This window comes from Podarcis cretensis (genome assembly GCF_951804945.1).
Source record: "Podarcis cretensis genome assembly, chromosome: 2".
In the NCBI taxonomy this organism is placed as follows: Eukaryota; Metazoa; Chordata; class Lepidosauria; order Squamata; family Lacertidae; genus Podarcis; species Podarcis cretensis.
In genome coordinates this window covers 114,444,704-114,456,579 of record NC_137171.1, presented here as the reverse complement: position 1 = coordinate 114,456,579, position 11,876 = coordinate 114,444,704, and the positions used below count along the sequence as shown (strand labels likewise).

The window sequence follows — 11,876 nt, the reverse complement described above, 5'->3', positions numbered from 1 at the left end:
TCGGTGGGACTTAAGAGCGACAAATGCCAAAATTTACGATGGATAAAGTGATGCTATCTACGAAGGAGATATATGGAAACCATCTGGACTTAGTGAAGGAACGGGAAATCCACACAGGATTATTACACTTGCTATCGGCTTAAGGAGACTAACAGAAGAGATCGTAAAGGAAAAAGAGAAATTATACGAACAAGATATGATGTGGCAACACCAAGATAAGACTGGATAGAATTATGAACTTTGTTTGGACTGATTGGGACTGATTTGGACATTAACGCAGTAATAAGAAGATGATCTGAATTTCCCTTTGGATCTTGAAGTATGGGTTCCCCCAACAAAATTTAAAAAATTGGCTTTGTAATTCGGAATTTATATGATGTGATTTAATTTGATGTGATTGGCCAGTTAATAAAAATTATTTTAAAAAAAAAATATATAAAGACTTTTGAAATTGCCACCTTATAGATCAAGGCCACCCCCAGAAACATCATACACACATCACAGAAGGGGTGTAACCTAAGACCACCCCTCAGATACATCATACCTACATGACAGAAAAGGCGGTCTAAAACAGAAATGTGAATGTTGTTTTTCTCCTGTTGTTGCTTATCTCCTGTCTGGCAGGTTACTTGATTGGATTTCCTGGGGAGCCTGGCCAGTCTTTTGTAATGATAAATACTTACCGCATTTTTCGCCCTATAGGACGCACTTTTTCCTCTCCAAAAATGAAGGGGAAATGTGTGTGCGTCCTATAGGGCGAATGCAGGCTTTCGCTGAAGCCTGGAGAGCGAGAGGGGTCGGTGCGCACTGACCCCTCTCGCTCTCCAGGCTTCGCGCACCTCCCCGCAAGCAGCGGGAGCCCAGCGCCGAGCTCCCGCTGCTTGCGGAGAGTTGTCTGCATGCTGAAGCCTGGGCGCGCTGAGCTCAGTGCGTCCAGGCTTCGCGGACCTCTCAGCAAGCAGCGGGAGCCAGCGCTGGGCTCCCACGGCTTGCAGAGAGCTGCCTGTTTGGGGGCTGGGGTCGGGGGAAGCTCGGGCTTCCCCCACCCCAGCCCCGCGCCTGGGGGAAAAATAATTTTTCCCCCTTTATTTCCCCCCCAAAAAACTAGGTGCGCCTTATGGGACAGTGCGTCCTATAGGGCGAAAAATACGGTAGTTCCTGGGCCAGGTCACAGGCTCACACCCTATTAATATCTTACATGTGCCCTTAAGACAGGATTTGTGGGGAAAGAGACAATGGGGAGGTTTCCCACTTTGACCTTCCCAGTGGGAAGGTAAACGGCGTTTCTGTGCGCTGCTCTGGTTTGCCAGAAGCGGCTTAATTATGCTGGCCACATGCTGTATGCCGGCTCCCTCGGCCAATAAAGCGAGATGAGTGCTGCAACCCCAGAGTCGGCCACCACTGGACCTAATGGTCAGGGGTCCCTTTACCTTTCTAATGAGACGTTATTGTGAAATGTTTTTAATTATTTGATTTTACTTTGGTTGCAAATTGCACTGGGTCTCTCTCTCCCCCCCCCCCTTTTAGTGGGAAGCAATATTTAAAATTTAATAAACATAGTGTAGTCAACACCATCAACTCCAGTCAACATAAAAAGAATTTTTTTAAAAAAATTATGAATCTTTGAGGCTGCAGTCACTGAACGGTTGAGAAGCACCAGTGTGTGCTGTTCACCAGACCTCTGCATCCTCTCAAGCATAGCTCACCAGCCCTGTGTTTGGGGCCTACCAAGTGATTTGAAGAGAGGGGAAGAAACAGGGAGAAATTCAAATTACCTAATTAGCAGTCCCCGAAGCAACAGACAACTCAAACTCTTTGAAGTTCACACTTCCCCAAATTTTGCGATGCAGTTCTCCTACCAAATTACATGCTCAGAATTCCAAACTAGTTACATGTGTGTAACAGACGTGTTGGTCTGCCATAGTCGAAACAAAATTAAAAAATTCCTTCCAGTAGCACCTTAGAGACCAACTAAGTTAGTTAGCTCTTACCAATAACTAACTTAGTTGGTCTCTAAGGTGCTACTGGAAAAAATTCCAAACATCAGGGTTCAGAAAGTCTGTGTTAAAATGCATATATTTGTGGGGAAATGCGTTCTATTAGGGACGGCTAGCTTGAGCTATGGTTTTCTCAGTACTGATGTATGGAAGGGAGAGCTGGACCATAAAGAAGGCTGGTCGCCAAAGAATTGATGCTTTTGAATTATGGTGCTGGAGGAGACTCTTGAGAGTCCCATGGACTGCAAGAAGATCAAACCTATCCGTTCTGAAGATAATCAGCCCTGAGTGCTCACTGGAAGGACAGATCCTGAAGCTGAGGCTCCCAAAGGGTGCTCATCAATGGTTCCTCTTCATCCTGGAGAAGAGTGACTAGTGGGGTGCCACAGGGTTCTGTCTTGGGCCCGGTCTTATTCAACATCTTCATCAATGACTTGGATGATGGACTCAAGGGCATCCTGATCAAATTTGCAGATGACACCAAACTGGGAGGGGTGGCTAACACCCCAGAGGACAGGATCACACTTCAAAACAACCTTGACAGATTAGAGAACTGGGCCAAAACAAACAAGATGAATTTTAACAGGGAGAAATGTAAAGTATTGCACTTGGGCAAAAAAAAATGAGAGGCACAAATACAAGATGGGTGACACCTGGCTTGAGAGCAGTACATGTGAAAAGGATCTAGGAGTCTTGGTTGATCACAAACTTGACATGAGCCAACAGTGTGATGCGGCAGCTAAAAAAACCAATGCAATTCTGGGCTCCATCAATAGGAGTATAGCATCTAGATCAAGGGAAGTAATAGTGCCACTGTATTCTGCTCTGGTCAGACCTCACCTGGAGTACTGTGTCCAGTTCTGGGCACCACAGTTCAAGAAGGACACTGACAAACTGGAACGTGTCCAGAGGAGGGCAACCAAAATGGTCAAAGGCCTGGAAACGATGCCTTATGAGGAACGGCTAAGGGAGCTGGGCATGTTTAGCCTGGAGAAGAGGTGGTTAAGGGGTGATATGATAGCCATGTTCAAATATATAAAAGGATGTCACATAGAGGAGGGAGAAAGGTTGTTTTCTGCTGCTCCAGAGAAGCAGACTGTTATGTACTGAGTTGAATAGGATCCAAACTGCAGCAGTCTGATTGGTCCTAGAACAATAGGATCAAAATTGCAGCAGTCTGATTGGTCCTAGAACAATAGGATTCAGAATGCAGCAGTCTGATTGGTCCTAGAACAATGCAGCAGTATGACTGGTTGGCAGGAACCACCCAATCATGCTCCAGATATAAGTGAATCCACAACCTGATTGGCTTACAATAGAATTCCAGAATTAGCCAATCATGTGCAGCCCATTGTGTAAATAATGTATATAAAGCAGATAGCGGTACTTTGAGGGGATGTTTATTCATTCCTCCTCACCACTATGAGCTGAATAAAGAGCATGAAATCACTTTGTGACTCTGAGTATATTTCACAGACACGGAGCAATGGTTCCAAACTACAAGAAAAAAGATTCCACCTAAACATTAGGAAGAACTTCCTGACAGTAAGAGCTGTTTGACAGTGGAATTTGCTGCCAAGGAGTGTGGTGGAGTCTCCTTCTTTGGAGGTCTTTAAGCAGAGGCTTGACAACCATATGTCAGGAGTGCTCTGATGGTGTTTCCTGCTTGGCAGGGGGTTGGACTCGATGGCCCTTGTGGTCTCTTCCAACTCTATGATTCTATGAATACTTTGGCCACCTCATGAGAAGAGAAGACTCCCTGGAAAAGACCCTGATGCTGGGAAAGATGGAGGGCACAAGGAGAAGGGGACGACAGAGGACGAGATGGTTGGACAGTGTTCTCGAAGCTACCAGCATGAGTTTGACCAAACTGCGGGAGGCAGTGGAAGACAGCGGACACGACTAAATGACTAAACAACAACAGCTTGAGGCAAAACTGCTTTCAAAAGACTGCCTATTGGAGATGTGCAGATTAAAATGCTGACTTGCAGACTCATCAGGAAATGTGGAGAACTGAACTGAAAATGAGAAAATGAGAAATGAGAAGCATGAAAATGAGAAGCAAAATTTACGTTCCTGGGGTTGCGACCATGTTTGGCAGGTCATCTGCAGAACTTGATCTCCTTCTGCAGGGCCTGTAAGACAGAGCTATTCCGCCTGACCTTCAATTTGAATTAGCCTGATCCTCTATTCCCTTTTCCCTTTCCTCTTCTATGAAGAAACCCTTTCTGGGACCCCACATTTAAATTATTCCCTGGTCTCCTTACTGACCCTAGTAGGACCAACTTGGTCAGTTAGCCCTGGTGATCATTCGATGTCTACTGACTGGAGTCCCCCCCCCACAAATGACCCCTGAATTTTTGAATTTTATTGATATTGATGCTGCATTTTATGTTGTATTCTATGCTGTTTTATGCTGTTTTTAAGTTGCATTTTAATCAGTGTTTTATATTTGCTGATAGCTGCCCTGAGCCTGGTTTTTAAACCGGGAAGGGCAGGTGTTATGTACTGAGTTTAATAGGATCCAAAATGCAGCAGTCTGATTGGTTCTAGAACAATAGGATTCAGAATGCAGCAGTCTGATTGGTCCTAGAACAATGCAGCAGTATGATTGGTCCGCAGGAGCCACCCAATCCAGCTCCAGGTGGAAGTGAATCCACAATCTGATTGGCCTACAAGAGAATCCCGGTATTAGCCAATCACATGCAGCCCATTGTGTAAATAATGTATATAAAGCAGATATTGTGGGGGAACTTCCATTCCTCCTCACCACTATGAGCTGAATAAAGAGCATGAAATCCACTCTTGACCCCGAGTATATTTCACTGGTGCCGAAGGTCGGTATAAATAAAAAAATATTATTATTATCTGTGATTTTCAAAAAGTTGGTTGGTCTTCAATAAGAGCTGTATTTCCCAACATGGAGATGTGGTTCTGGGGAAAAAACAACAACAACTCTACCTGCTAAACTGAAAGTAGCAGCCTTAGTAATAACCCTCACGGTCAGGAAAAGTGAATTTCATCCTATTTTAACCACAGTCTGCATCAGGTTCACTACTGTTGAAATAAATAGACCTGTCTTACCCATGTTCATTAATTTTTGTGGGTCTTCTCTGATTAAAACTTAGTTGAATACTACCCAGTCTTTTCAGAATAACCCCCAAGCCTTGGGAGAGAAAACCAACCACATTAAATAAGTGATAAATTGTTGCAATGGCACCCAAAAGCCCCCTCCTGCTTGACTGAGATTTCCCGAGTCTGACAATTTCAAGGTGTGCTGTTGCTAACCTGAACAGTGCAGCTTCTTTATGTAAAGTATATTCTGGTGAATCATTAAACATGGAAAAGCACAGTAATGTTTGATCTGGTTGAATTATGCGTTGTCTCATGACAATCCTGGTTTTGTATGAAGTCAGGGTGGTGTAGCAGAGCAAGGGCTTATCCACACTTATTTTCCTCTGCTCTTTCCAGGCATGGCCCATGATTTAAAGCTCCATGTCCATGATTTAAAGCTGCCTTTCACTGGCACTTTCCTCGCGGAAATCAGTTCTTTAAAGCTCCCGAAAACCCGTTCCTTAAAGCTCAATTTGAGCAAACGTCAATCCACGGAAAACCTGAACTGACATTTGCTCTGATTCAGCTTTAAAGAGCGGGTTTTTGTGGGGAAAGATTGCCTGGAAAGAGTGGAGTGAAAGGTTAGGGTGGATAAGCCTCTAAAGTAAAGGCAGATTGTGGCTGTGGGAGCAAAAAAGGTGAGACGCTGAGAGGGAAAAAATTGTGGTTTAAAACAATGGTAGAAGTTTGAATAACGCAGTGATGGAGGAGAACTGAGAGGAAAAATCACGGTTTTAAACAACAACAGAGATTTAAGAAAACTACTACAGTCAAACCTCGGATCCCAAACGCCTCCGTTTTGGAACGTTTCAGTTCCCAAACGCCGAAAACTCGAAAGTAAATGCTCCAGTTTTTGAACGTTTTTCGAAAGCTGAACATCGGACACTGCTTCTGCTTGAGTGCAGGAAGCTCCTGCAGCCAATCTGAAGCCACGTCTTGGTTGTCAAACATTTTGGAAGCTGAATGGGCTTCCAGAACAGATTACGTTTGACAACCGAGGTTTGACTGTACTAACAGCCACTATCATGCCCTTTCATTGTTCCTCCCTTCTTGCTATACTCAAACGTCTCTCTCTTCCTTTCCTTAGCTGCCTTGTGTGAGGGAGATGATGGACACAGAGCCCTTAAATACCCCACAGTACCTCCATGCAATGCATGTTACTCCTGGCGCTATGTATTGCCTTCAACATGAAGTTCCAGATTCAATGTAGTCGTTTAGAACAGGTATTTTATTTGTTAAGTTGTGGGTGAACATATCAGACAACACAGCAATTCTTCAAACAGCTCCAGTCTATTCAGAGGCCAGAACAGAACTGACTGAAGGGCTCAGTCAGCCTGCTTATATAGAGCTCCAGTACAACGTTACTGTAGCAACTTTCTAAAACTATCCAATCACTGAACGTCACTTTCGATCCTTCATTTGCATAACTATCTACAGTATCCCCCTGCTGGCCCAGGATGAGAACTTCAGTACATAACATTATTAACAAGCAAGCACCCGTATATGTACAACGCCCACCAGCCGAACTTAACCTTCTCTAAGCTGACCTGCTTGCTTGAGTCTGAAGGCACAGTGGCGTTTATGATTGTGGTGCGTGTGTGTGTGTTGCAGAAAGTGAGGGGGGCGAGGATGGAAACGGGGAATGTGTGTGCAAGGGAGAGTTGCAAAAAGCAGGGTGGAAAGGTGGGAGGGAGGAAAAAACGAGACGAAGGTGAAAGTGGGGGTACAAAGGGGTTGCAAAAAGGAGGGAGTAGGGGGCCTGGGAGTGTTGTCCGTTTTTCTAGGCTGCTGCAGGATGCGTCTGTCTGCAGTCTACAGTTAAAGTATCTGTGTTTCCGTTTTCATCGCCGATCAGAACCTCTGCATAAGGAGTACAGCAATTGGACCTAAAAAGGAGGACAAAGTTATAATTGTGTCAAGATCATATTACAGAATAAAACATTAGTTTGCAGCAGGGGCATCTGGTTACTTTTATGATGACTTATTTTGGTTTATTTATTTTTTACTGAACACTTTGTTCTTTCATTGGATTTCCATGTGAACCAGTCTCAAGCTATTCTTACTCTTCTGCAGAACCAATTGGACACCCGTCCTTCTCTCCCTCCCCTCTCTCTAGTCTTGGGTGGGAGGGAGTGAATGGGGGGGGAGTTTGAGCCTCCATTCTGTCCTCTGCCTGGACCATCTCTATTTTGGGGGGCGGGTTGGACCCTTGCTTTTCAATCTACAGCTGCACAGCTGCATTTAGCTTTGAAAGCACCCCCTCCCCCCAAAAAAACTTCTTCAGTTTACATGGGTTGGGAGGAAAATTTGTGATTGTGGGAGGAATGTGATAGCTGTATACACTCTGCAACTGTTTCTGGTGTGTGTGTATAGCCCCTTCTCCTGCCTGGAAGTGAATTGATAGAAGAAGAAGAGTTTGGATTTGATATCCCGCTTTATCACTACCTGAAGGAGTCTCAAAGCGGCCAACATTCTCCTTTCCCTTCCTCCCCCACAACAAACACTCTGTGAGGTGAGTGGGGCTGAGAGAGTTCAGAGAAGTGGGACTGGCCCAAGGTCACCCAGCAGCTGCATGTGGAGGAGCGGGGAAGCGAACCCGGTTCCCCAGATCACGAGTCCACCGCTCTTAATCACTACACCACACTGGCTCTCTCTATGTTAACTAGCATGGGGGGAAATAAGAGGTTGGAGCCCTGGAAACAACTGGAGGGAGAAAATCTCACCCCTCTCCCAACAAGCTTTGGGGATAACAGAGCAATTCTCACTACAGTGGTACCTTGGATTACAAACACCTCGGGTTATAGACTCCGCTGACCTGGAAGTAGTACCTCGGGTTAAGAACTTTACCTCAGGATGGGAACAGAAATTGCGTGCTGGAGGTGTGGTGGCAGCGGGAGGCCTCATTAGCTAAAGTTAAGGTTAAGAATGGTTTCAGGTTAAGAATGGACCTCTGGAACGAATTAAGTTTGTAACCAGATACTGTATGTATCATTGCTGTTCAGTTTCCCCAAATTAAGCTCTAGAGGGGGCTGTTGGACAGCTAGAGATCTGTTGCACTTCCTCAACATCTGACAACCTAAGAAAAAAAACTGTGTATGTAGATTGTCTTCTGTGCTGATTTTGTTGTGTTTACATATGATGGGAATCATGGCCAGTAGTTGTTCCTGTCATGGGTTGAACCTCTGGTAGGTTCCCATGAGAACAAACTGAGGCCGCTGGTTTGTTGTTTGCATCCGTCTGTCTTGGGAGACTACGGAAGAGTGTTCCTTCAGGGGTAAAGTCTATTATTATTATTATTATTATTATTATTATTATTATTATTATCCATTCATTGCTTTTTACAAAATACCCCAAAGCAACTTAGAAAATGCTAAAATGCAGAACAAGTTCCCCAAATGCTTAAAATCTGCAACACAGAATAAAGTCTGAGAATAATAAAATGGAAAAAGAATGAATGGAATGCTCAGCCACTCTTCTGTTTCTCCACAGAAAACCCGACTGACGTTTGTTCCGATTCAGCAGTAAACGGCAGGTTTTCCTGGGGGAAAGTGGGGGGGACGAAAGAACAACCTCTCAGACTCGTGGCTAGAAATCATGGGGCAAGCGTTAAGTGTGGGTGAGCCTTGAGTCTCTCTCCACTAAAAAGCAAACACCAACTGAGGCCAGTTTCACACCACATCATGCTTAAATTGAGATCCAAAACCTAAAGGCTGGCTATGCTGGAGCCAGGTGACCTCTTCAGGGGAGGGCATTCCATTAGCAGGGAGTCAACACTTAAAAGGCCCTGTCTTTTAAGACACTGGTGTGTAATTGGTTAAGGAGACCACCTGATTACGGTCTGGAGTGCCGGGACCTCAAATCCAGTTGTCTTCTGTCCCTGTTCCTCACCATCAGCCGTGTTAGTAGGAGGACCAGAGAATCACTCCCTGGTCTCTAGGACCCTGCTTTAGGTGTGTGCTCTCTCACTACATAAGCAGAAGAGATTTTTCACATAAAATGTTCTGCAAGTGGCTTGTTTGGGTTCCCCCCTCCCCCTTCATTTGGGGGTTATCTGTGTAGGAAATAAACTGAAGGTATCGCTGTGGGTTAAACCACAGAGCCTAGGACTTGCCGATCAGAAGGTCGGCGGTTTGAATCCCCACGACGGGGTGAGCTCCCGTTGCTCAGTCCCTGCTCCTGCCAACCTAGCAGTTTGAAAGCACGTCAAAGTGCAAGTAGATAAATAGGTACCCCTCCGGCGGGAAGGTAAATGGCGTTTCCGTGCACTGCTCTGGTTCGCCAGAAGCGGTTTTGTCATGCTGGCCCCATGACCCGGAAGCTGTACGCCAGCACCCTCGGCCAATAAAGTGAGATGAGCGCCGCAACCCCAGAGTCGGTCACGACTGGACCTAATGGTCAGGGGTCCCTTTACCCTTTACCTTTATCCTCAGAGAACAGGAATGGGGCCTCCTCTTTCCACGCAAATATGTAAAGGCTCAATAATTTAACATCAAAGTGAATTAGGACGAATGCTGCATTAACAGGTCATCAGAAGGAGCCCTTGGACATACATACCGATAGTGACAAATGACCTCCTTGCTGCCACCAGCCCCCTGTGGGTTGCAAGATAGTTGAGATTCCTTTGGTGTGGCGCGGACAGTGACAGCACTTTGAGCATCCTTAGCAGCAAAGCTCATGTACCAAAGGTGCTGAGAGCAGGTAGGTCTGTGCTGAATGCCGCCTGCACAAGGCATGTTAAAGTCTAGGAGGACGTGGTTTGGTGAGATCTGGTCTGTTTCCTGTTTGGGTAGAGAACATGTTGGTTGGTAAATACCAAAGAGTATCCAACAGTAAGGGACGCGGGTGGCGCTGTTGGTTAAACCACAGAGCCTAGGGCTTGCCAATCAGAAGGTCGGCGGTTCGAATCCCCGCGACTGGATGAGCTCCCGTTGCTCGGTCCCTGCTCCTGCCCACCTAGTAGTTCGAAAGCACGTCAAAGTGCAAGTAGATAAATAGGTACCGCTCTGGCAGGAAGGTAAACGGCGTTTCCGTGCACTGCTCTGGTTTGCCAGAAGAGGCTTAGTCATGCTGGCCACATGACCCGGAAGCTGTACACCGGCTCCCTTGGCCAATAAAGCGAGATGAGCGCCGCAACCGCAGAGTCGGTCACGACTGGACCTAATGGTCCCTTTACCTTTATCCACCAGTAAATGCCACCATCAACTAGGGCAGGTGCTTAATTTTATCCAGCATGGTACTCTCCAGATATTTTGGACTTCAGCTCCCATAATTCCTTACTATTGGCCATGCTGGCTGTGGGTGATGGGAATTGTAGCCCACATCATCAGAAGGGCACTACGTTGGCAACCCTGAGCTAGAGACTCAGTCGGTTTTCGTCAGTTTCCCATGCTGTTCATTCATCAATCTGCCAAGCCCAATTTCCACACGAAGGGTTTTCCAAACAACAATGGAAATTTGTACGGAAATACATAGGTGTTCATTTATATTTTATCTCAATGCATTCATTTCTAAACATACCTTATCACCAGATATACATTAAATACTTTTCTGAGCCAAGAATTGTGTGATAGAGTTCAGATAAACTAGCACCATGAACGGGGCCTGGTAGAGAATGAACAGATAACGTAAAGAATAAACTGATGACACATTGATTAACGGAGTGTTCCTTCAGTTGGGATTCAGTATATGGATATTAGCAGTGGCCATGAAAAATCAATGTGGAGTGAAAACTCACCAGGGCAGTTTCAGGAACGACTGTGATGGGCAGTTTCAAGTAGTTTTGAGCTGCTGAGCTTTGAGCTGTGAACGTTGCAGTGCTGAAAGAACATCCAGTGATTATGAACTGTGTATATCGGGGGGGGGGGGGGGCGCGTTATAGATGAGAAGGGACAGTCTAGCATCTATACTTTGTTGCCCTCAGCAATCCAGCTTAGCTGTGCTGCATCATCGTATCCTACTGAAGCAATGGGTTTCTGTGCAGTCAGTCTGAAGTGGGACCCAAAATCCACATTTCCCCTCCTCCAAGGGAGCATTTCTAAAATGCATTAACTTGAGCTTTTGAGTCAATGTATAAACAGAAAGCCAGCTGTATAAACAAGTGCTCAAAGCCCTCTCCTTTATCAGTCCGTGACGGCAATGGATGACCTTGCCAGTTCCGTGGAGCAGGGGTGGCACGTATGGGTCTTATCTTACATCCTGACCACAAAAAGACGCACAGACCTTGTCAAGTCTGACAAGAGACCCGGGAACGGTGCCAGGAGTGTTCTCAGAGTTGGTGACCTCCTGCCCCAAGAAAAGAGTATAGGAACAGGAACAACCTTGTATGGTCAATAGTATCGGAACAGGAATATCTGTTTATGGTCATGGATGTCAACTTGAGTATATGAGCTGACGTGGTTGGATTCCTGGGGAAGGGGGGAGAGGGTGCCTGGAGGATATATATACTGCATGAAATTTCTCATTTCTTTGGACTTGCTGTGAACTGACCATGCAAGTGCCATCTGCTATCCGGAGAGCAGAATAAACTCTTTCTCTGAATCAACCTCTGAATCAACCTCGGTGTCATTTGACTTCCTTTCTCCTTCCTGGGAGCAACGCAGACCCCACCAGTCAGTAAAGTCTAAGAAGGCTACACTACTAGTATGTCATCTGAATCCACCAGTTCCTAATTCTTCGCTCAGAAAACATTGGACTCTTGGTACCAGCTTCCTCTGCTCCCCTTTCTTAGGGCTGTGAATGTCCACTGTCTGAAACTTTCAAGAGCTT

The 11,876-nt window shown here is 45.6% G+C and overlaps 1 protein-coding gene across 1 annotated transcript in view; it reads right to left on the bottom strand.

The window, feature by feature from the left end:
• Positions 1-6,321: 6,321 nt before the first annotated feature.
• Positions 6,322-11,876, bottom strand: part of LOC307206351 (von Willebrand factor A domain-containing protein 7-like) — a 37,968-nt gene continuing 32,413 nt past the window's right edge. Inside the window, exons 15-17 of the mRNA XM_079959565.1 lie at positions 10,846-10,927; positions 9,666-9,889; positions 6,322-6,997 (exon numbers count right to left, since the gene is read on the bottom strand). Of these exons, the coding sequence (XP_079815691.1) occupies positions 6,892-6,997; positions 9,666-9,889; positions 10,846-10,927 (412 nt within the window). The 3' untranslated portion in view covers positions 6,322-6,891. The remainder of the gene's footprint in view (positions 6,998-9,665; positions 9,890-10,845; positions 10,928-11,876) is intronic.